The sequence below is a fragment of the Triturus cristatus genome, chromosome 4_2, assembly GCF_964204655.1.
Source record: "Triturus cristatus chromosome 4_2, aTriCri1.1, whole genome shotgun sequence".
Taxonomy (NCBI): Eukaryota; Metazoa; Chordata; class Amphibia; order Caudata; family Salamandridae; genus Triturus; species Triturus cristatus.
This window is the reverse complement of record NC_140586.1, coordinates 308,067,531-308,092,231: the sequence shown is the minus strand read 5'-3', so window position 1 is coordinate 308,092,231 and position 24,701 is coordinate 308,067,531. Positions and strand designations below refer to the sequence as shown.

Sequence of the window (24,701 nt, the reverse complement as noted above, 5' to 3'; positions counted from 1 at the left end):
GTTACAAAATGGCTGATGATGAATTTGTTTGCGGTTCTTGCGGTTAAATGGTGGTGCATAGAATTGCTCACATCTCTGGTTCTGTGGCTGCCCAGATGCCAGCAAATGGCTCGTGTGAAAGCCGAGAGTCACAGGAAGAGTTGCAGCTCCTGGTACCCCCTAAATCAAATGAAGTGCTTGCTTTCTCCAGAGACTTTCTCCATTGACAGATTAAACAGCAATGTTTTCAATGCTATGGCAGAAAGTTCTATGTGTAAAGATAGAGTGCAGAAATATCTTATGAAAAAATATAAACTCCTAATATAGACAATCAAAATATTTTATACATTTCTGCCTCAAAATATTAGCCATGCAGTTGATTCCTGAATGCAACCAAACTCGCTTTCCAGCGAGGATTTCTACATTGCGCGAACTCCACCCCAAAGGTATGAGAGCGCATTACATGAGCACCAGTTGCGTTACAGACGGACACGTTAATTTTGTTAGACATGGGGAGATTAAGTGATTTAAGTGGTTTGCCCAGAATCACAGGATGTTAAACGCCCCTGCCAAGACTCGAACCCAGTTCCTGAGCTTCGATTAGGGTAGGATTCATTTAGTATTCTAACTCTAGCCCTTGAGCATTTGGGGTTGCTTGCACCCTGATTTTTTTGTAGAATGACGTTTGTGAGGGTGAGATTCTGGTAATGTTTCAGTAAAAGATGTTGTAATGTATGTTTTTACATGCAAATATACCCGGACATCCCTCCAACTCTCCCTCAATGTCCTACAATGTTTTTTTTTGCCTGTGACTGGCAGGATGCAGAAGCAAAACAATAATTAACCTATATCCTTTGCAATGTGTGCAGGAGCCTATGGACACACTGGTGCCAAAACCAAGTGAAAACCCTGTACTCAGCTATGCACTGGCTGGGGACATAGAGGGTCTGAAGAAGTTATTAGAGGACCCTGAAGATCCGACTCATGAGAAGGTCGATCAGATGCTGTCCAAGCAGGATGTGGTTGGGAGGAGTCCATTGTTCCTTGCCTGTATGCTAGGACGCAGCGAGGTGATTCGAGAAATGGCAAAGCATGGAGTGGACCTCAATCAACGGACGCCTAGAGGTAGGCTGCGACAAGCCATGCAATCTGGGAGTGTGCAGGGATCCATAGAAATTATGTGTGCAAAGCCATCAGATGTCACATCATTTAAGTCAAGCTAGCAAGATCATGACTAATTAGTCCTGATTACAAGTGAGAAAGATTTAGGTGCACCTAAATCCAGCTTTTCTGAGTTAATCCCCACAGAATGGGTAATTACTTCGCAGACCTTCTTTTTCTGAGTCAAATTACAAGCGGGATTCCCAGTTCCGTGCAGATGAATACCTGGATTTACCACCGGCTCTGGGCTGGTCGTAAATGGTAGCGGGATGCCTGGATATTTTATTGTGAATTGATGTTTGCTACAGAGGCTCTTCCGGGTTGGCTTGCCCTGCATCTTGGCCACAGGCTGCATGGCCTTCATCATTGAAGATGATGGCTTTCCTGTTCTTTACTGTGGTTTATGCTTTAATGCATGCTTGCATAATTGCAGGCCAGATACATACCTCGACATTTGATCGAAGAGTTCCCTTTATTAATAATTTTCTAGCTAAACAGGAAACAGATGTGCGACGGGAATGTTTGAGGCAAATGTTTAACCGATGCATAGAAATACTTTAGGTACCATTTGTAACGTGCCAGTGCTATTACAGAAGGAGACCAACAAAATGCAAATCAGTACAATTCTGCCACAGAAGGAACAGTCTAGCCTCTAATGTGTTTGGTCTCACTGGACCTCTGCAGTGGCTCATGTCTAAAGCCTGATGGAAATATACACATATAAATGCTGAAATAAATTATAAACAAAAAACACCTCACAAGACTGCTTTAAGATTAAAATGTGTAAAATAAAATAACCTAACACAATCTTGTAAATGTAACAAAACATTTTCAGTTTGTGTTCTTACTAGAGAACAAAGAACAGACATGAAAATAGAATAGGGGTGCAAACAGACATATTAGTGTGAATGGTTATACAGAAGCCTGCCTGACAGTAGTGAAAAAAGAAATTTGTCATGGTCAAATATGGAAACTTAAATCTAAGCCAAATTCCTAAGTCAATGTTGATCGTTTGACATCTTATTCCTTTAACATGGGAATGACAATTCTCCAAGGTTTAGTGACGAGAATTTAAAAAAAGGAATGCGATCTAGCACTATATATGACTCTTTATGTGTCACTCCTCACAGTTCTTTAAAACACATTGATCATGAAGTCAAGCAGCCTTTAAAATTAGCAGTCACTTCTTTCCTATCCTCTGTGAACTTCAACGTTCTTCCTTTTAAGACACCGAAATCCTTAATTATTTCTTCTTTTTTTTTTCTACTTGCTTAAAGTCCTTCTTGTTGTCCTCTACTATCCTGCCAACATAAAACAGACCTAGCAAGTTATGTAGGCAAACCCTACATGTCTTTCCTTGCCAAATAGTGTGGGGGTAATACTAACCTCTTTGTCTTTAATATATTTAATATTCTCCTCTGCCAAAACCTTGAAGAATCTGCATTTTATGTTTAGGCTGAGGCTAGCTCTATGCATTTTCAAAGTCACTTAAAAACTAATTTGTGACATACTCTGCAAGTCTCAAGTAATATCTCGAAATCACATCTATATTCTCCTGGTATGCCTCCTTCAGGTGTCTTTCAGCCTTCCTCTATTCAGGAGAACTTTATTTGCCGTAGCTTCTCAAACATAATGGGCTTTAAACATAGACACATCCAAACCAGCCACTGGCACTACTGCTTTCACCCACCCATTAATTATTGCAATAGGACCCTTTTCAATCATTCTCAAATACAAAATCAACAACTGTGTCTCACCATCCGGTGTGAACTCCATTTGTATTTCATACCCTTATATGCACCTCACTGCCCATAACTTCAGCCTCTTATGAAAATCTGATTAAAAATCATCTAACACATTGTCTTTGTCATTCGCAACATTGTAACCAATTCACTACCCGAAATAAAAAACCTCCTACTCACTTTCAACACCTGAACATCCAAAACTGTCCTAAAAGACATTAAACAACAAAACAGCTAACTTCCAACTTAACTGCTTCAAACAAAGATATCTGTTACCTAGATTCTCTTCAGATACGGCAAACATCTTTTCGATGTTCCACGTGGAACTGCACTCAGTCTGAGGGGCTTTTTAACTTCATAGTTTTTAAAACCCTGCACGCCAAAGCTTATTTAGCAATAGATCTACCATTAATCAAAGAATACCTTGCTAGACCCACTGATGTACAACAATTCATGATTCTATAACTTAACTGTCATAAAATCAATTAACTTTACCACAAAGGCCTCTTTGGGTTCAACACCTTTCCATGCAACATGAACGCAAACATACCATCCTCCTCCATACATTTTCCTCGGTCTTGGGGCACATGACTCCTGTAGGAGTGCTGCAGCTTTCTCTGGAAGGCTTTCAACCTGTTCAGATCCTCTGATATTTTCCAAAGAAGGAAATTCAGTGGCCCGCTCTCTACCAAAGGTTGTTCCTCCCCTACTCCTTTCAAAAGTATTTTTCCTGCATTGATATGGCCCGGCTACTGCATTACTAACTCCATAACTCCCGGAAACCCTGCTTGTGATACCCAGAATGGAGTTACCTACACCATTGTACAACTGTGTGTTGTACATTGACTTTCCAAATCATCATGAATGGTGTAAACACATAGCCCCAATGCTTGCTCCAATCCTGTCAAAAAGCATCACCCCTAATGCCTCTAGATCTGATCTCTAACTGTAATAATTCCTCAGAGGTGTGGTTGACCTAGAAGCGAAACGATTTATCACTAGCGGGCCGCAATTCAACTGGATTTCCTGAAGTACCCTGGATTTAATTCTGCTGTTATCTATCAAGTAGCTGTAATTTCAATACACAACTACATTTTCCTGAACTGGGAGCTGCTCTACTTTGTGGGATAATGTGTCTTCTGCAAAGAACTGTGAAAACACTTTAAACCAAATCAACCTCCCTTTATCTCTAAACACTTTTTATTTTGAGACCTCTCTTCTAATCTCTGTTTGCCACGTGTCTCCTGTTTGACAAATCTAGCCCCACTATATAGAAAATTGCATCTGTGCCCAAAACAAAAGAAACTGTGACGGACGGATGTTATAGTTTGGCACCCCGGCAGTCCCTTCAACCAAAGACAGATCAAGGCGACGTCTGGTTACCATGGAACGTTGGCCTCCAATGCTTAGGATGGTCCCAATCCCATTTCAACATCCAGATAACCAAATTGTATGGCTTCTTCACTCTGAATTTTCATTACTTTTTGATTCATTTTTATAATTTAGCCTGTCAAAGAGACAAAAGCAGTAGTATCATTATTTTGTTCAGAGCAATTGAAATACTGAGGCAAAGGTCAATTCATGCTCTTAACTGTATCAATCTAATTGTATGGGGGATTTTTTTCTAAGATTGGACTTGGGGTTATGTATAATCACCCATTCCTTCCCACTGTTACAGCTCCGTGTCAGATTAGAATGGATGCTAGAGGGATTAAACTATATAGCAATTTAACTGAGCGTGACCTTTGCACCTATATGGAGCTGAATAAAAAGAAGTGACTCAACCCTTTACCTTTATTGGCTGGGACCGGGGGACTATTATTGACTATTTCTTTATCTCATGGACCCTGCTCATATTTGTAACCACTGGAGGGACACTGGAAAATAGCTATAGTGATCCCAATCACAATAATTTAGTTCCATGTATTCCAGTGTACAATAGCAATGAATACAAATTGTGGGACCGACCAGTCTCTCTACAGCTTATAAATGGTTGCGGTTTAAATGGCGAGCTAGAGACTGAAGGCCTTATTTAGTAATACACTCAAGCAGAACTTGGTGTTGATAATGGAGCAATTATTGACCGATCACCCACTCAGCCCTACTACTGTAGAATACTTTGAGACCATAGATCATAATATCCATAACCTACTCACAGTACCCAGCAGCCGATTAAAGGGTAACGAACCAGGGTGGTTTGATAGGTCATGTAGGGATGCCAATACATGCCTGAGGTTAGCCCACAACAAAACACATACGGATAGGGCAGTTGTTATCATGGGTAGGGGTGAATATAAGCAAAAAATTAAAGAAAGAATGCAGACCATGAAAAATGAAATTTGGGCCAGCTTAGTCAATGCCTGCAACGATACAAGTGGATTTTGGCGTATTGTTAATTCAGATAATCTTTAAGCTAAGTGTTCAGGTGGTTTCGGGGCTAATATTCCAGCAGATTTGTGAGCTGCACTTTCTAGGTACATATACAGCTTGAGCCCCCAGGGAAACTCCAAATAAGATGCCCACTATTTCTCATCTCTTAATATTAGATTTGAATATGAAAAGTTCATGATTGCTATAGCCCAAAGCCGCTCTAATAAAGCACATGGACCTGATGAGGTCTTGGTGGACTTGTATAAGGCCAAGACTGATTTTTAGGTGCCTGTTATTATCAATGCCCTAAACTCGTCAGTAAGCTGTAAGTTTCTGATTACAAGGTAGACCACACTTACTATCCCAGTATACAAGAAAGAAAATAGACATGAATTGCTATATACCCGGTACACAATAAAAAAAACATTGCAAGACGCTGCTCAGTTATTGGCTCTGGGTTCGTCGGGTTCTTGGTAAACCTACAGGTCCTATATATCCCCACAAACAGAAGGGTCCAGCGGATGTAACGGTATATTGCTTTAAAACATCTGTTGTACTTAGAAGAAGTTGCAGGTGAAACAGTTGGCACAAATAGCTGTTTTTTTCAACAAATTTTCAATTTTTCCTATTTTCAACTGTTAGTTTCTATTAAAAAACCTTGAAGGGTCTACACAAATGACCTTTCGCTGAATTCTGAATTTTGTCAACTTTTCTGAAATGTATAGCTTTCCAGGATCCATTATTGCTTTCACACCCATTTCTGCCATTAACTGAAAGGAGGTTGAAAGCACAAAAAATAGCAAAAATAGGCTATGTCACAGTACAATGCCATAACTGTGTGAATTCTTTTGGTCTTTCTTACAAAAGTCTGTCAGTCCCTAAAAGCTGGGAAGATGGTGATTTCAACACCACAAACCCTTTGTTGATACCATTTGCAGAGAACAACTCAGACGCTTTCATCTGCAGCACTTTTTTCCCATTAAAAAATAAAAATTAGCTGTACTTTGGCTAATTTCTGGGTCTCCTCCATGGGGATCCACATACTCTGGGTATTTTTAAAATCCCCATGATGTTGGGAGAAAAGGACGCAAATTTGGCGTAGATACCTTATGTGGTCAAAAAGTTATAGGGGCTTAAGGGTGAACTTCCCAAATAGCCAAAAAAAGGGCTTGCAACGAAGGGGTTAATTACTTTTTAATTTGTTATGGTTTTATTTCTATTGTTTTAGATGTACCTATTGCCAATTTTAAGGTGCTTCAATGGCTTAATTTCCACTCGGAAAGTCTGCTAAATATTTAAATAACTTTCAGTAGAAATAGTGTAGAGTTAATATGTGAAGTCATCATTTAATAACTGAAGGTTTGTTTGGTACTTATCAGAAAGTATTATTTGTCTCCAGATCTTTCTACAAGATTCTCAGTATGCCCTGTAAATGATCTTCATGGTAGCAGTTGAAACACTGTTGCCCCCACTGGCTATGTTCAAGACTGTGCTGAGACATATATGTTGTCTTATGTGTTATCAGGTTACTCACCCATCCACTGTGCGGCTGCCTGGGCCCAACTTGACAGCCTCACGACCCTGGTGGAGCTGGGAGCAGACATCTTGGCCATCAACTTCCGGGGTGAGAAAGCAAGGGATGTCGCCCTCCGATACGGCAAGACAGACTGTGCAGATTTTCTGGATTTGTCAGGTAAGGAACAATACCCTTTACCAATATTCTCTCATAACCATTGTGGCAAATTACTACAACAGAAATTGTATAGTGGAGAGTCTACCAATTGCTTTTTTGTTTTTACAAATTTATTCACACTACATAATTATCTTAAGTAAGTTCCATACCAAACATCCCATGCAGTAGTCAGGGGTACTATATATGTTTAAACCTAATTAGGCAATTAATTTATGATGATGCATGGAACAGTTAACCCTCAAACCTATAATTCAGGTTGGATATTGCAGGGCTAATAACTAGAAAGGATAATGTACAAATATAACAGCATGTCAAAAAGATATATTAATCATGGCAAATAAAAATAGGAATCTACAAACTACTAGTGAAAAGCTGCAATGTCCACAAATATGCCTGCTAATGAGTCTGTCAGGCACCATTTGTTTTGAAGTGAAGGGTCCAATGACGGTGTAATTGACACGTCTCTCAAAGTGCCATTTCGGGCTTCTTCCACACTGCAACACGTTGGCATAACCATGAAGTGTATGGCATCCATACACTTGTTGTTATAAACAAGAACACTAGAATTATGTGACTCTGCAGCTGCAGCTTTTTTCTCATAATAATGGATTTGCTGTATTTACCACATAATCTATAATCTCTGCATAATGTAAAACAACAAATAAATGTGCTTCTACCTCAAACAGCCCACAAGTTACTAAAATTGAGGAGATATGTGTTCACGCCCAGCGGCAGGCCTTTTGTAAAGGTTAACTGATCATCCTTTAGTTGCTTATTTCTGTGTTTCATTATTTCACTGGTACTAATGAGCTAAAATATTTGCCCATACAGTATTAGCACAAGTAAAAATGCCAAAGTAATAAATTAATACTATTTTTAAAAAATGTGCTGCATTATGGCACACAATTTGTCTTTTCTTTCTGCATAAGTTAGGCAACCCGTCCACATTATTTGTTTCCTTCTGGACGATTTCTGTGGCCTTGGTTAAAAGGGTGTTACAATGTTACTGGCATGGGCCAGTGGTCTGCAGTGACCATGAAAAAGGAGCTTGGGTCGCAAGGAAATGGAGCATGTTATGAGGCCAGCATCTCAGCCCTTACGTGACAAACGACCTGGTAGCTCCAGGCTTTCTTTAGCACAACTTCCTCTAGTGCCCTCGATTTTGAAGCAAGAACTCAGGTGCTCACATTAACGAGTGACAACTTTAGCTAAACAAGTAATGGCAATGAATGTGAAAAATCCATGTAAATACAGCCATGCGGAAATTATGTTTCCATGCAATAGCATATTAGAGAGGCAGTGAAGCCTTCTTTGTAGTCTTGCTTCTATTTCTGTGTAGAACATAGGGCATGAATATAATGATAACTATGAATACTGAGGGAGTTTCATTATAGTCCTGCTTCTGCTTTAAATGTGGCATCATTATTTATATACACCTTATGAATCAGTGTGTATTATTTATTCTTTCAAGCAGTCACAGACCCAATGAGTAGGTGTCAAGGACATTCAGCAGTCCTTGGAACACAGATTAAAAACCGCTACTGTAGTGCTTTCACCATATTATACATATAGATGAAATCTGCTTAAAAGTGAAGTCTTGTTCCACTTACTCCTACACAGTCCAGCAAGGTGTCACACTGGGGTAAAACATGCATGCAGAGTTTGAATATGCAGGTCCCACATCTTATGCGTTGTCAACAATATTTCTCTTGCTCAGCTCATAATCAGATTCCAGGCCTTTGTCCCAACAGCTGAACCAAGTTAATTACATTGCTCTCCAGCAGAGAGAATAAAAGCCTCCCCACACTAGGGGAATAATGTTCAGTGGTTAGCCCAGGTCCTGGGAGACGAAAGCAGTAGCGGCTCGTGAAGGGAGTGCTGCAGGGCGGTGGGGCGGGGGGTAGTAAACTCCGGCTCACGGCTGACCGGAGTAATGTAACTAAATAAAACAAATTTCATTGCGCGTGATGCATCACCAGGTTTCAGTGCTGTGAACACCTGCAGAAGATAAATCAGTGCACTTATATGAAAATATGCAAATTTCTGTATCAACCTTGTGCATATCTACTGTTGTTAAAGCCTCTTTACTAAAATGACTTTCTTTTTTAACCCCTTATCTATCAATCCACACATCTATTGGCCTGGCATTCATGGCAGACAGTATTTAGAATTACTCAAAAAGCAACCCAATTTCTGTTTTTATCCACATTTAAAAATAAATACAGACAAGAAAATCAATGTTTTGTGTCTGTATTTTTCTGTAAAAATCAGTAAAAAGGAAAACAGGGAGCCGTAAGTATAATGGCTTTCATCGGAACCAAACGGTGAAAACACCAAAGGAAAATGAACCCATGGTAATATGACAGCACACACACTAAGCTGTGCTAGAAACGTGAACAGTACTTATGGTTTACACCCGACATGCAGTACCTGTAGGAAACAAATATGTGACATGATAATTGATGGTTATCACTGTACCATAGTGGTTTTGTAATGCAGCTTGTGATGTGAAGCCACCATCATACATAATCAAAGGTGCATGCGCAAAGATCAATCATCCTAGCATGCCACCAGTGAATTGGCTAGTCATCCGTTCTTTCGGAAAAACCACTATGAACTATGCCTGTGGCAGGACTCTGTCTATGATTTTGAAGAATCATATGAGCATCAACAAACTTTTCACAGAAAGAATGCAATTTTGGAAACAATACATAGACGATCTCTTAATGATTTGGCAGGGTCAAGAGGACCCCTTGTCCACCTTCCTTAAATGAATCAAAAACTGCGACAGGAACTTGAGATTTACACACTGTACAGACAGAAATACCATTACCTTCTTAGACATCAAAATCACTGATGAGAACGGAAAACTGAAAACAAAGACTTACTATAAGCCTACACCAAAAAACACTACTCAAATTTGACAGTTTTAATCCCAGGATTCTGAAAGAGAATTTGCTATACGGATAATTCCTCTGTCTTAGAAGGAACTGTAGCCAACTGGAAGACTATCATGCCCAAGCTATTGGCTTATCAAGGAAGCTGAGAGTTCCCAATTATCCTGAGAAAATAATAAGAACTTCCGAAAAACAAGCATGCAACCAAAACAGTGACGCCTTGCTAGAAGAATCATCTAGGACAAAGGCAGTTATACCTCTCACTTGTGTTACAACTTACAGCACGATTTCCAACTAGGTAAAAAGAGTGATCAATAAACACTGGTGCATTTTAAAAATGGGTAAACTCGAATGGGAAAAACCCCTTTTATCATTGAAAAAAGCAAGAAGCAAAAAGTACAGTTTGGTATCTACTCGCCCCAAGAAGTTTTCTAATCACCCCACCAACTCAGTTCTTTATGCATGGGGCCTGCCAAATGTGACAGGACATTGTACCTTAAGCAATTGCAGTGTGTGCCACCTTACAACTTCAACGAAGACTCTTAATCTGGAACCTGGCAAGACCTGGTACCTAAATAAGCATACCAACTACAATTCAGTCAATGTCATCTAAATGAACTGACCTTGTGAATTGCGATACATCGGCATGGCCAGCAGAAAGGGTAAAATAAGAATCTGCTAACATCACAGTAACGTAAGAAGTAATCGGAACACCACAAAGATGACCCACCACTATTTACAAGCAGGACATACCACTAATGATTCAAAATGGGTTATTGTCAAGCAAATGGAACAACATTCTCAAAACCTACAAACCCCTCTTTTTGAAAAAGAACAAAGTTGGATCTATTGCCTGTCCACACACAAAAAGGAATTGAACGACAATATCCCATGGAATGCTCTGAACAGTGGCCTTTTGGCCTAGTCCCACAAACCTCACAGCCATATGTCACACCTGACCAAATAGGCTCATGAAAAACAACTTTATCTCCTTGTCCTAACAGTGAGACCCTACACTACACTATGGGTCTGAGACATCATTATGAATTTATTTGAGAAAGGACATATTTTAAATATGTTAAATTGCGGATTCTATTCATTAGTTTTATCATGTAATTTTTAATACGCTACTGAGCCAGCAACAGCTGATATGGCCTTTTACATTAATTAGGTTAATGTCCTTTCTTGATTTTCTTTCTATTCAGTGCAAACACTCTACCCATTATATTTTGTGCCCAACCGAATAACCCAGTACAACTAACGAAACTATAGACACTGGAAGGGTTAATCCACCAAACCTGAGGCCGGCACTGTGACGTCATCGCACTTACGTGCGCACCTGATGCTAGGTCCGGAACCCGACTCGCGGTAATTATTTAAACACAAGAGGCGGCCACCGTAGCATCGCCAGGATCTTGTGTTTGGACCGCAGTAGGTACACAGCACGGGCGGAAGACCGTGACGAAGTAAGTGGGACCGGGGAGAGCCTTGATTTTTCTTAGTAATCCGCTGAAAGATCTCCGAATATGCCTGATTTAACAAGCCTCCAGCCCCCTTCATCTAGGGTTTGACTGCAGGCACCGCCCCCGCCGGGATCCATGTCACCTGATTAATAAATTACTCGAGTAAGCAATCCAACATTGCTTCAAACATTCTAGGTACACACCATGATAATTCGTAAAATATGATATGACATTTTTATTGGACAACTCAATTAACTCACTGCCGAACTTTCTCTGCCTAAGATAGGTGTATTTTCCAAATAGAATTAAATTATTACATTTTGATTTGCTAAAAAGAGTTCGCGACCCCTCTAATTGGAACATCAACTTCTAAATGCATGCTAAAGAAACGCCGGAACTGAATTTAAGTTACCACACACGTTTTCTGACCTACGCATGTACAACGAGAAATGGTTGTTCACAAATGACTAAGCATAGTTAATTTTCAATCATTGATAATGACGACGCTTTCAGGGTGTTTTTTCCGAAAGCACGGATGACTAGCCACTTCACTGGTGGCATGCTGGGATGATTGATCTTTGCGCATGCACCTATGATTATGTATTATGGTGGCTTCACATCACATACTGCATTACAAAAACACTACTGTACAGTAATGACCTTGATTGATCATGTCACATTTTTTCCTACAGGTATTGCGTGTCGGTTGTAAACTGTTAAGTTACTGTTTCCCCCCAAAAATTGAGATAATACTCTTCACGTTTCTAGCACACCATAGTGCGTGTAGTTTCACATCACCAAGGGTTAATTTTTCTTTGGTGTTTTCACCATTTGGTCCTGACGAAAGCCATTATAAACGACTTAATGTGGCTGAAACATGTAGACCAGTTGTAGGATGTGTGAGATCATCTACATCTCACAAACATCCGCATTCTATTTTTAACCCTGCACCAAGTTCCAACCATTAAATAAACATTCCTAGATAGAAGGGGTTTCTTGGAGACAGTTTTGAATCCACTTCTTTTTTCACAAATTGTCAGCCAAAAGAAATATCCTGCTGGGCTATAGTCGGGTTTCGAAGAACACCTAGGATGTACCCGGTACCCTAGGTGGGAACCCAATAATGAAGCATGCCACCAACCAGGTTGGTGGGTGAGCGTACTTTTAAAAACCTATTGGTTTTTCCCTTTTACATTTTGGATGCAGTTGACATTTTCTGAGCCAATTCTTATTTTTGAATTAGATTAACCAGAGGAGAAGGAAAAGTTGAATTGCATCCTAGGATTAGCCAGTGGTGTCTGGCATCTAGAACTTTCCACTCACCTCTTATAAACACTGGCACAAGGGAGAGACAGAGCAAAATATCCTGAATCTGAGCAAGGACAAAAGCAGAAGAATGGTGACCTGGAAAGGTAAGCCACTTGATGCCTTGCAAGGTGGACTAAGGATGTTTTCACCAGCTGACCCCCAGGACTAGGATGGGTCTCTCCAGTGCCAATGGCACTTTCTCCCTTATGCCCCCTTAAGCCAGTTGAGGGAAGATCTGACTCTAATGCCCCCTCGGTCCCAGTACAGACAGCGAGGAGACTACGGGACCTCAGGAGTACGGGCAGGAGGATGGTCTGCTAGCTGAAGCGACATGCTGCGCAAGATGCTCCCACCAGCAGTAGAGGAGAAGAAAATTGGCGTATGGAGCCAGTAAGTCCAGCTCCCAGCAAAGTGTGTCCCTGGAGAGACCAGGAGGCAATTGAAAACACTCCTGGTGGTTAGAGCCAGAGAGCAACGAAATTGGTCCAGTGGGCCGTCAGTTGTGGCACTGGAAAGATTTGACCTTTGACACTCAAACTGAGAAAAATGAGCATGAGGCGCTCTGACGCTGTATCTAAAAATATATCTCAGAGGTGGGCCTCAGTTCGGGGGTCAGGTCATTGATATTTAATTATTTTGCTGGGGTAGTGGGCTAGCATGGGGCCCCCTTCCTCAAATTCTGGTGTCCCACAGGGGCCCCCTTCTGCCCAGGAGTGGCGCAACACAAAATCCCAGCGAGGCAGAGGCAGCAACGTAAGCAGGAGCACCTGCTAATATGGCTGATTATTGGTGGGCCTGAGAACCCATCCCTGGGGGCCGAGAACAGCAGAGAGGGCAAGTGTGCCCTGCTTTTATTGGCAGCTACCACAGCATGAGCACAAGGAGAGAGAACACAATGCCGACTCAATAAGTATAAATAATAGTAATGGATGGAATGCTTGAATTAAGCTCAGCCACTGGTAAGCACTCTGGCCATTTCCCAATCCTTCACTATTTTTCACACAATGCCACCTCAGGTTAGACCCACCTATATGCTAATCAGTCTTGACCCTGCTCCAATAGGAGAAGTTTAGCCCGAACTGGCAAGTCAGGTCCTCCTTGAACTGGAACACAAGCAACCCAGGACTGCTTTCATCCTAGCTATGGGCTCATCAGCCAGGTACAGCTTGGTTCCAGTAACACAGTGTTCGACAAGACCCATGTCTGGGCATACCCGTCGTGGGTTCTTGTGTTCCCGTTCAGAGAGGACCCGGCAATTTGGACTGGACTGTCAGCTCCCATGCAGCACAGGAGCTGCATGTGAGGAGCCGGCTGGGATCTATGCATAGTGGGTGTCCCTGATATGATTGGAAATCTCTAAAAAAATTAATAAAAAGGCAAAAAACGCACAGTAAGGCCTCACGCAAGAGGTAAAGAGTGGGCAGACCCTCTCATTGAATATTCACTGCTCCTGGCTGGAGCGCACCATAAAGCTTTGCATGGGATTTGTTTAACATATTTTACTTAAGGTAGAGCCCTGAGAAGTGACGGGGGCACCACCAACAGCCTAACTAGTAAAAGGGCTGCACAGGGTGCAGCAGCCTCCCGGGAATGTTTTAAGACATTGTCTACTAAGTCTCCGGGCACTGGAGAGTTTAACTTTAGATTTAAAGCAATCTCAGAGCTGAGCATTTGCTTTCAAGCTCTGTAGTGCAGGGCCTTTATTTGTTGGTCCTATTGCTACATGTTGGGGCCTGTTGAGGTGAAAGAAAAACTCTAGATAGTATCTTCATTGATAGTATCAATGATGAGCCCAGCATGGATAATAATGAATGTACTTGAATCTGGTTATTGATTTTATGGGTTATAATGCTGAATCCTGGTATGTGGTTACTGTTTTATTAAGATGGTGACCCCTTGACAAATTCTTCAAAAACAACAGGAGGGGAACCCTTACCATGCTTAACCTATTTCTCTGTACCCACCTAATGGTGTTAAAAGGACTCTCACTGGGATTCCAAGTGGCATGCTTCATCATAGAGTCCTCGTCCAGATATCTAGTGTATCTGAACGGGCTCAATCTTGGTAGCCAAGGGAGCTCTTTGGTTACTATGTGGGATCCTGGGTTTTAAAATAGTCTATGGTGGCCTGAGGGTTAATTTTATTTTCAAAGAGTACTATGACAGAGTGGGAAACAGGTGGGATGCACTAAGGAAATTAGTATCCTCTGTATCCGTGTGTCAACATGTTTCAGCCATCACAACAATTCCTCGCTGGGCTAGTTGGTTTTTGTCAGGACCTCGCAAGACATCCATTTAATATCCTATTTGTGTGCATTCAATTGTTTCACTTCTATTCACCATATTTAAACATGCCATACATACCAACCCATTTGGTTACTATGTTCTAATTTCTCTGTTGGTATGAGAGAGACAGAGATAATGAATAAAGCACAACATCATTAAATATATCTGTGTCAATCCTTATACATATCTCCAAGTGATCACTGTGATCATTTCACATAAAAAACAACAGTTGATGGACAGAATGCAGAACAATGTCATACATTCACCCCAGTACAGAGATCTGGGCCTAAATCCATCGTTTTTTTGCTCACCATGCCATTACAGTTTGAACCAAGCCATATGCAAATCAGTCTTGACCCTGTGCCTCATGGGAACAGTCCAGCCCGAACTGCCAAGCCAGGTCCTCCCTGTACTGGAACCAATCATCCTAGGACCGGTTTCGGGGTTTCACCCCTCTTCAGCCAGGATAGCTTGATTCTAGTGTCATGGAGAGCACGGGACTCGTGTCTGAGCATACCCATCCCACTCGGGGTGACAAATGCAAAAACAACAGTTGATGGACAGAATGCAAAACAATGTCATACATTCACCCCAGTACAGAGATCTGGGCCTAAATCCATCGTTTTTGTGCTCACCATGCCATTCCAGTTTGAACCAAGCCATATGCAAATCAGTCTTGACCCTGTGCCTCATGGGAACAGTCCAGCCCGAACTGCCAAGCCAGGTCCTCTCATCACATCAAGCAGGACCAGTGAAAAAGCAGTACAAAGTGTGAGTCTCAATCACAGTTACTCTAAAAATTTGCACAAACTCTGCATGCACAAGGTTGTTATACAGTGTGCAAGTATTATCCTTGAGATTACCAAGATATTATTTCTGGTGCCCTCATCATGCATATAAAGTTCGAGTTTTGATGATTCCCTTTACTTAGTAGTGTCCTATTTAGAGCTCCATGAGGGCAAGGAAGCAGGTGGAAAATTGTAGTCCAACTCTTTTAGCATATAGGTAAAGGAACATCCATATAAGTGTTAAGGTCTAGGTTCTTCTAGTCAGAGTACCCATGAAAGCCACCCCATATGCCCCAAGTACGTCATCAGAGGTCTCTTTCCTGCTATCAACCTATTTAGTTCCGCCTTCCCCCGCATCGTAGCATTGGGATATTTTCCCGGCCCTAAATACCCAGTCTTTCTCTGAGTCATGTGACCCATGTGCGTCATATACTGACAATGTGCTGCTATCTCATTGGATAAGTGCTACAAGAGGGTCTTCTGATGCCAATTTGTCTTGTTTTGTATAGAAAATCATTTCAGATCATAGCCCACTACTGTTTCACTTTGCCCCCACCCCTGAAAGGGCCCTCATACGGCTGTGGAGGCTGGACCCCAATCTTCTGGAGGACCATGGCTTCAGAGAAATGCTCTCCGGGGCAATAACAAGCTTACTTTGAGACGAACCAGGGGATGGCTATCTCCACTCTCGTGGAGTGGGCCGCTTTCAAGGTGGTGGTCAGGGGACAATGCATGGATCAGACAGTAGGTGCCAGGAAAGAGATCGCAAACTCGAATCCCTAGAAACCCAGATATTGTCACTAGATAGGGAAACTGGGGGAGGGACTGACACCCAGAGACGCTTGGCAGCACTGAAGAGCACTTATAATTCTGCTTGGGATAGGCTGAGGACATTGGACACCCGAGCTTATCAGGAACGACAGCATGTAGAGGGTGGCAGAGCAGGGAGACTTTTGGCATGGTTGATTAGGCCAGAGAGCAGAAGAACCCCGACCCCCAATATCCGAGACTCTGCTGATCAAGTGATCCACTCCCCGAGGGGCATCAACAACGTAATTCAGATGTACTATGAGTGGCTTTACGGAGACCCAGGGGAAGCTCGGAGGGTTAGGACAGTGGCTTACCTGGAGGGTTTGGGTTTGCAAACATTAGATCGCGCAGCACAGGAGACCTTGGCGCCGAAATTGGCCTTGCAGGAAATTCGATCTGCCATTAAAGATATGGCGCGGGGGAAGATGCCAGGACCAGATGGCCTCCTGGACGAATTTTATGGTACATTCATAGATATCTTGGCCCTGAAATTAGAGAAAATGTATGCTGCAGCATTCGGAAAATAACAGCTTCCACCATCAGTCAGGGAGGCACTGGTGATTCCATTGCCCAAAACCGAAAAAGAGGTCATGGACACAACAGATTTTAGGCCGTTGTCCATGTTGAACCTTGATTTTAAAATACTCAGCAAGGTGCTGGCAACCTGGCTTCTGCCCCTGATGCAGAGATTGATCCACACCAACCAAAATGGCTTCATTCCCTCATTGGCGGAACGACCTGGGCAGGAGGGTAGGAGCATCGGCCTAGTGCTTGAGGGGACGGTGCATATTGTTTCATTATATGCAGACAACATCCTGGTGTATTTGCGATGCGGATCCCAGAGGGGTCTCGACAGTGCTGCGTATCCTGGAAGAATTTGCGGAACGTTTGGGACTACTCGTCAATACCACAAAGACATGTGTATTCCCATTGTGACCTGACTTTACTAGGCCGTTTGACCTCCGATGGAACTCGAGTGGGCACCGATTTCCTTTAAATACCTAGGAATACGGGTTTACCACCGGCAACTAGATCTGCTGGAGGGGAACTTGGGAGGAGCTTTGAGAGCCCTGCGGTCGAATGTGTTCTTTTGGCGCTCACTTAAACTACCTGTTATGACCCGGATGGCATTATCTAAGATGGTGGTGCTACTGAGACTTTTGTATTTCTTTGTCAACCTTCCGGTGGTGATTCCAAGCAGCTGGTTTAGGGCCCTGGATACACTGTTGAGTGATCTGGTGTGGGACAGCGTACGTAACAGGGTGTCCCTGTGGACCCTTAGACCGGGGGGGGGGGGGTTGAGGGCTCCCGATTTTGAGGCCTATCATTTGGCAGCGCAGCTCCAGTGGCTGGCCCGGTGGCTAGAGGGCCGGGGACTGGAGACATTACCGTTACCGATTCATACGGCTGGGGGAACCCTACTTGCCAGGATGCTCGATCTTTGCCAGAAAATCCAACATATGGGTGTGCTTCTCAAGGTAGCAATGACGTGTTGGGACAGATGTGTGAGGTGGACTTCAGAAACGTACTTATACGCACCGTACCTACCACTCACAGGGATACCGCAAAGGGGAATGGGCCCTCCTCTTACACAAAATCAGTTTCGGGGTTGGGAACAGGCAGGAGTCCTATCGGTCGGTGATTGTTACCAGGATGGGGTGTTGCTCCCACTGGACGACTTTTTGGAATATCACGGCGTACCGCCAGGGCAGTTTTTAAATTATCATAGAATAAGGTGGGCAATTGCGGCGCTGTGGGGGAGTGTAACAGTGGAGCCCACCACGCACGCAGTGCTCCAAGCAATGGTGACGTTGGGATCTGCGGACATCTGGTGAAATGGCTGTATCTGGCTATAGTTGAGATGTCGCGGATACCGTTGCTCTAGACACGAGAGCGATGGGAAGGCACATTGGGTAGACCATTCACTGAGAAGGAATGGGGAAAGGTTTTAGGCAACCTTAAGAAGGTATCCAGAAATCCAGCCTTTAAACTGGTCCAATTTAATATCCTGCATAGAACTTACCTCACACCGCACACACTGAATGTTAGGTATAAGAGAGATGATTTGACCTGTGCCAGGTGCTTGACAGTGGACGCCAATTTTGAGCACATGGTGTGGTCATCTCCGGAGCTCTACCGCTTCTGGACCACAGTTATGGAGATGGTGAACATGGTCTGAACTGTTGCCCAGAGGCGTGTTTATTGGGACTATTTCCCAGTCCCAAATCCAAGCGACTGGGGCATAGATTTGTAGACCTGGCCTTCTTACTAGCGAAACGGAGAATAGCACTGAGGTGGAGAGCAGCAGGGTGCCAATTAATAGTGGACTGGGAATATAACGTCACATGTTGGGCTAGAGCAGAGGAGAGGGCATTGCTTCGAGAGGACAGGGTCACAAAACGGCATAAGCCATTAGCAGAAACATGGGCTGACATACTGAAGGCGTGGGAAGCGCGTAATGTAACTGACTCAGACGTACAGACAGGGAACTCCGTCCGAAACTGACATGCCGCGAGAGGTAAGGGATAACTTAGTGCAGGCCCAAGTGTCGCTGAGTGCTTAAATGACAGAGCAGCCAGGAGGATGAGATGAGAATGGGCCCGCTGGGAGATGGGGATGCCTTGGGTGGTCTCTCTAGTCCTTCCCCCCCTGCCCCCCCCCCCCATTCAGCCCCTGCCACCCTCCCGGATCACCTTCCTTGCCTCCCCCCCCCCCCCCTTCCTCCGGAGGTGTCTGGGTCGCCAGTGGTGGGTCGCTCCCCCCCCCCCCCCGTGGACATGAAAAGATTTGCAGTGAACTATTTTATGGATCGTGGACCTCTAGTTGCTCTAGTTGAGCCTAAGTTGGGATAGACATCTAAGTTCTCTAGATGCCTTAAGTTTTTGTTGTATTGGATAATTTTTTACTCCTTTGCATTCATGGCTTTATATTGAGACAAATGTGACACGTATAAGGCTTGGTAGGGCAACAGTGAAGGTACAGATGCCAGACTTGGAGACTCCCCACAGAATACCTAGCTACAATGGGCCTATATCACCATAGTCGATAGACAAGGATTGTTTCAGGCTTGCGGACTGCTAACTGGAACGCATTGAACTCTGGGGAAGGCTGATTGTATGTTTATTGCTGTTGATTTTAATAATTTGAAGTGGACTGTTTCCGGCCATGGAACCATACGCCAGCTGTTGATCTGGAAATGCATATATCGTACTGTGATAATTACTATAAATGTCAATAAAAACGATATAAAAAAAAAAAAACCTGGGATAACAAAGAAACCACCATCTGCATTCCTAATGCTTTCCTTATTGTAGGCGTTACTAAAGGGACATGACACTCCTGTCTCTGTGTGCACTTTTGGCACAACAGTCATTGCTCGTGCAGAGACTGCACCAGATGGGCAGAAGTGGTTGTGTCATTTAGGGCTACTAGATGTTGACGATGAGCCATTTGTCTCTGTAGGTCACCTTGTTTCCTTGTGGCGCCCTGTCCATTTTCGAATGTTTACTTCTGTGGTAGTATCTGTGGCTATTTTAAACTCATTGGAGTAGGGAATCTGCCAAGATAGATTGTTGGATGGATTCGAGGGGTCAGTATCATGACTACTTTCTTCTATGCTTCTTAGTCAATTTTATTTGTAATATGGGAAAATCAGACCTGTTATGCTTGAGGTCATGGAACCCTTCCTTTCAACTTTATCTATACTATGATTCGTTGTTTTTTCATTTCATATTTGTGATGTATGACGGTCTTTTTATACAGGGGTAAATGTGTTTAAAATTAGATATTCTGTACACTCCTAATGTTGATGGATTTACTTGTACGATTATGTTGTGTTTGCCATTTTGAAAGCTTGATTTCAATATGATTACTTTTTTAATTAATTTGGACATTAAGGTAATTATACTCCTTTAATACAATTACTAGTTAATCCATCTTCTGAATATTAACAGTGCAGTTGTTTTTCTTAAAATAGTTGTGTAAAATGTATTGTAATGATTGTGATGACAGGTCCACGTTAAAAGACTCAAAATAAATCTTAGATCTCCAGTCTTCACCGATAGGTGCTAAATTTGAAAATGGACTTTATATATCAATCAAATACCACAGGAAAGTGGATTGCACACGATTGTGTTAGACGTTCATGCCTTCCAGGTCATTCAATATTTTCTTCGATATTCCTGGTGACATTAATGCATTCCAATAAATACTTAGTATTGAATGTCCTACTGCATTAGCACTGTAGCTGCATGAAATAGGAAAGAAAGAAATGCTTCAGTCTTGGTGGTTCCTCATGTTCCATGGGCCGGAAAGTGATCTTTGTTGAGATGGGTGATACAACAGAGGACTTGAAGGTATGATCCTCTGACATGATAGTGTACAGGGACATGTGAACGAAAAATATCTGCCAAAAAAGTGGAATTATTTTATGTCTGTTGTTTGTTCTGTCTTTTATTACATTTATTTTAGGTACTGGATGTAGGACTAACACAGCTGTCTCCAATTAGTAGGGTACTGCTTTATCGATAACATTTTAGCATAATATTTTAACACAGCAAGACCATCTCTAACATAAGGTACAGGATGGGGAACAATGGGTCATATTTACAAGCCCCTATCGCCACAGGAATGTCACGTTTTATGGCGTTACTGTGGCGATAGGGGCTTTGCCTTACTTACAAGGCGGCATTAAGCCACTAAACTTGGCTTAACGCTGCCTTGTAAATAAGGCATCCTTTCACGCTACAGCGTGAAAGGGGTGGCAATGGGTGCAACACCTATTGATTTTGATACTGCCCCATATTTACAAGAGTGGCATAAATATGGGGCAGGGCCAAAATTAAGACCAGAGAAAACCTGGTCTTAGCATGGAGAAATGCTTTATTTCTCCTCGTTTTTGCGGTTTCTTTGTGTGTCGCATTGTGCAGCACACATAGAAACAGCAAAAATCCAGGAATGACTGTTTATGTGCAGGAATTGTCTCCCTTCCTACATAAACAATCATTAAAACAAATACGATTTGCAAATTCTATGTGTGCTGCACAATTAAGCACTCATAGGAGTTACTAATTGGCATTTGTGATTATTTATGTGCAAGAAGGGACACCTTCCTGCACATAACCCCGAATGCAGGCACCCTTGTACTATGGTGCAAGGGTGCCTGCGTTGGTGCTAGGCAGCTTAATTTAGCGTCAGCACAAGGGGAAACGCAGAGGTGCATCGTGTCTTTGTAAATACAGTGCATCCTTGCGTTTTCAGAATGGCGGAGTGTGGAGTTAGCAAGGTTTGCTTAACTCCACGCTCTGCCATTCTGTTGAACATATGCCTAAATGTTTTTTGTGTGTTGTCACCCGGATCCTAAATTACAGAAACAAGAATGTGATAGGGAGAACTTTGGAAACATGTAATTTTGACAGCACGGGACAACACCTTGTACATTCCTACAGTGCATACACAAACACTACAGTGCATTGAATTACAGTCACAGGCATGTGGAGACAAATTTATGTGTCTACAGTTAACCGATTTTTGGCCTGGTGCCAAGTTGTGACCCTGGTTCTCCGGGTTTTAAGGTTAACATTTAGACCATATTTCCTCCCGCTCTGTTTTATTGGAACTGATTCTGTTCCGGCCTATATGCCTCGATATTTTGGAGAAATAAATCTGTTGACACTACAGTGGCCAGGTCTTTGGAAACACACCTGATGACTCCTTGAACCTGGGAGTTTAGCAGAGAATGTTCCTCCGAATTGGCGTCCCATTCCTACCGCATAAAATGACAAAGGACGTGGCGTCAACAGTTGCGATTAACCAAGCATTTAAGATGAGGCTACGATTGTGTGAAAGCATTGCTCGTAGGGATCTACGTTGGATACAGTAGCAAGTTGCATAGTGCACCTTCTTTAAAAGAGTGTGAGAAAAGGTGGTTTGTATAAAGAGAGGAGCCAATTCCCGGCCTTGTGAGTGCATTCTAGTGAGATCACATGCAACATCATCCTCCGCATTATAAAGAGATGGCTATGAATGTACTATTATTTAGTGGTTTGAGTGTGTGTTGTTATTTAATTACAGTGTGTTTTTATGTGTTGCTATTTATTGGTATAAATATTATAAAGTCATAAGCATTGTATTTGGTATGTGAGTTATGGTTTGCATGGCAGCGTAGGAATTGCAGTCCTAACCATAACGTTTTTAGTTTTAATTCATAACCATAACTGCACTTTAATTATGTTTTTTTCAGTGAATATCTGAGGTTTGTTGTTTAACCTTCTGGTGTTATAACCAACGCAAACCATTGCTTCACTTTACCCATTGTTTTTTAAATTAATTTTTGATTTCTACAACATCCAACAGTTTACCAACTCACCCAAGGAGGCCAACCCTCCATGCCCAAACTTCCATAGATGGCCAAACACTTACAACTTGGGCTGGCCCTCTGTCCAGCTCGCTACAGGCAGCCAACCCCCATTGCGAAGCCTCTCTTTTTTATCTTCATTGTTTTATTGTTAACGGAGCTCATTATAGAATCAGATTCTTTGTGACCACGTACAGCACATGTGCGGCAAGCTGCATGGACTTGTGTTGGATCTCCAATTGGGTAGTGGGCCTGGTTTTAGATATGCAGAACCCAAGAAAGGATCAGTATAGGGACAGTAAGCTATCCCCGGGTTAATAGTCCCAGCTCTCTAGGCATGCAACGGGTTCATGGCCCTCTCCAGGATTCACAAATCCCAGAGGGTGCAAACCTAGTGGCAAAAACATCATTTATTTTTATTTATTCACGGGGGGGGGGACCATTTGGGGCTCTTCCACATGGGCCTGGGATTACTCAGTCTGCCATCTTTTTCAGGATGTGGTGCCAGCCAATCAGATCTTTCCAAGTTTGCAGAGGATAGGAGAAAAATATCTCATGCCCATTCAGATTTTAATATTTTTCGAATTATGGGTCTGCGACTCTGCGAATTAACAGTCCAGATATCTCTAGAATTTAATTTCATGCCCACAATTTTTTTTTAAACACCAATTTCTTGAAAACAGTTAAAAGGATTTATACCACACAAAGGTGTTTCTTTGAGTAAAGCTTTATTTTCATGTCACCTTTGGTGTATTTGTGTTTAGTGTGTTTTTTACCATTTTGAAGAGCAAAGAATCCTATCAACGTGGGAATAATCACTTTTTTGATGCGTATTGTTTTTGGTGGTGACAGCTTGGCAGATCTGCACCTAAACTGCCATGCTGTCTGCAAATGTGACCGCGTTGTTACCACGTGTACCATTACATCGCAAGTCGTTTCAACGACTTGCAGTAGGGGGTGCGCTGGTGTTGGACTTACAATCCAACACCTTCCCTGCTGTTGCACAAACTGGAGTAGGAATAATAAATAATATTATTTCTAAATCCAGCGCGCCCCCAACAACAAGTCATTGAAACGACTTGCGATGTGATGGTTGGCGTTAAAACAACGCGGTCGTTGTAACGACCGCGTTGTAATGGAATGCGCGAACAACGCATTCGTTGTAAAGAGCCATATTCATCCAGCCATACCTTAATGCCCATTTCTCTGCAAAAATAAAAAAAACATTTCAAGAATAAGATTGGGAATAAACCCAACTAAGGAGGGTACGCCGTCTTGGATTCAGCAGTGGCCTGATACCAATTTTAGACTCTGTGGATGAGCACATGAATTTTTATTCAATAAAGTATGCGTGTGTCCCAAATTGCTTAAAATACGGCGCATATTTTTAAAACCCTTATTTTTGAAAATCGGGGTCAAATCGGCTTGGCAGGCCCTTATTTTTTGTTTATCGGGTGAGTCAATTCCGCTGCTATGCCAATTGATAAAGTTTTTAGTTGCTGCCGAAAAATGTTTTGACTGTTCAAGGTGTATTATAATTAAATCCCATGGCTTCAATAGAACTCTTAAATGCACCTTTTCTGCTTATTTGCACTGTACGGCCTCTTGTAGAATTTAGTGTTATCCCCCGAGTCAGCTGGATTGTATATTTTTCTCTACTTCAGTACCTGAAGAAAATTCTGCAAGTGTTGCCAAAAGATACTCAGTAATGGCCCAAATTGGGACTTTAAGGACTGCCTGTCCCTGGGTCTTCCTAAATTCATTCTTTTATTATCGTCAGGTGGGCTAAAATAGGTCTAATTTTATCTCTTAACAATCTTTTATTATGAAACAAAACATGTTGGTCAAAG

At 42.4% G+C, this 24,701-nt stretch overlaps 1 protein-coding gene across 2 annotated transcripts in view; it reads left to right on the top strand.

Moving 5' to 3' along the window:
* The window catches only part of ANKRD45 (ankyrin repeat domain 45), a 241,976-nt gene that overhangs the window by 79,852 nt on the left and 137,423 nt on the right, over window positions 1-24,701 (top strand). For both annotated transcript variants that reach the window (XM_085600086.1, XM_085600085.1), the window contains 2 exons: window positions 849-1,104; window positions 6,778-6,945. In XM_085600086.1, coding sequence (XP_085456212.1) covers window positions 849-1,104; window positions 6,778-6,945 — 424 coding nt within the window. The remainder of the gene's footprint in view (window positions 1-848; window positions 1,105-6,777; window positions 6,946-24,701) is intronic.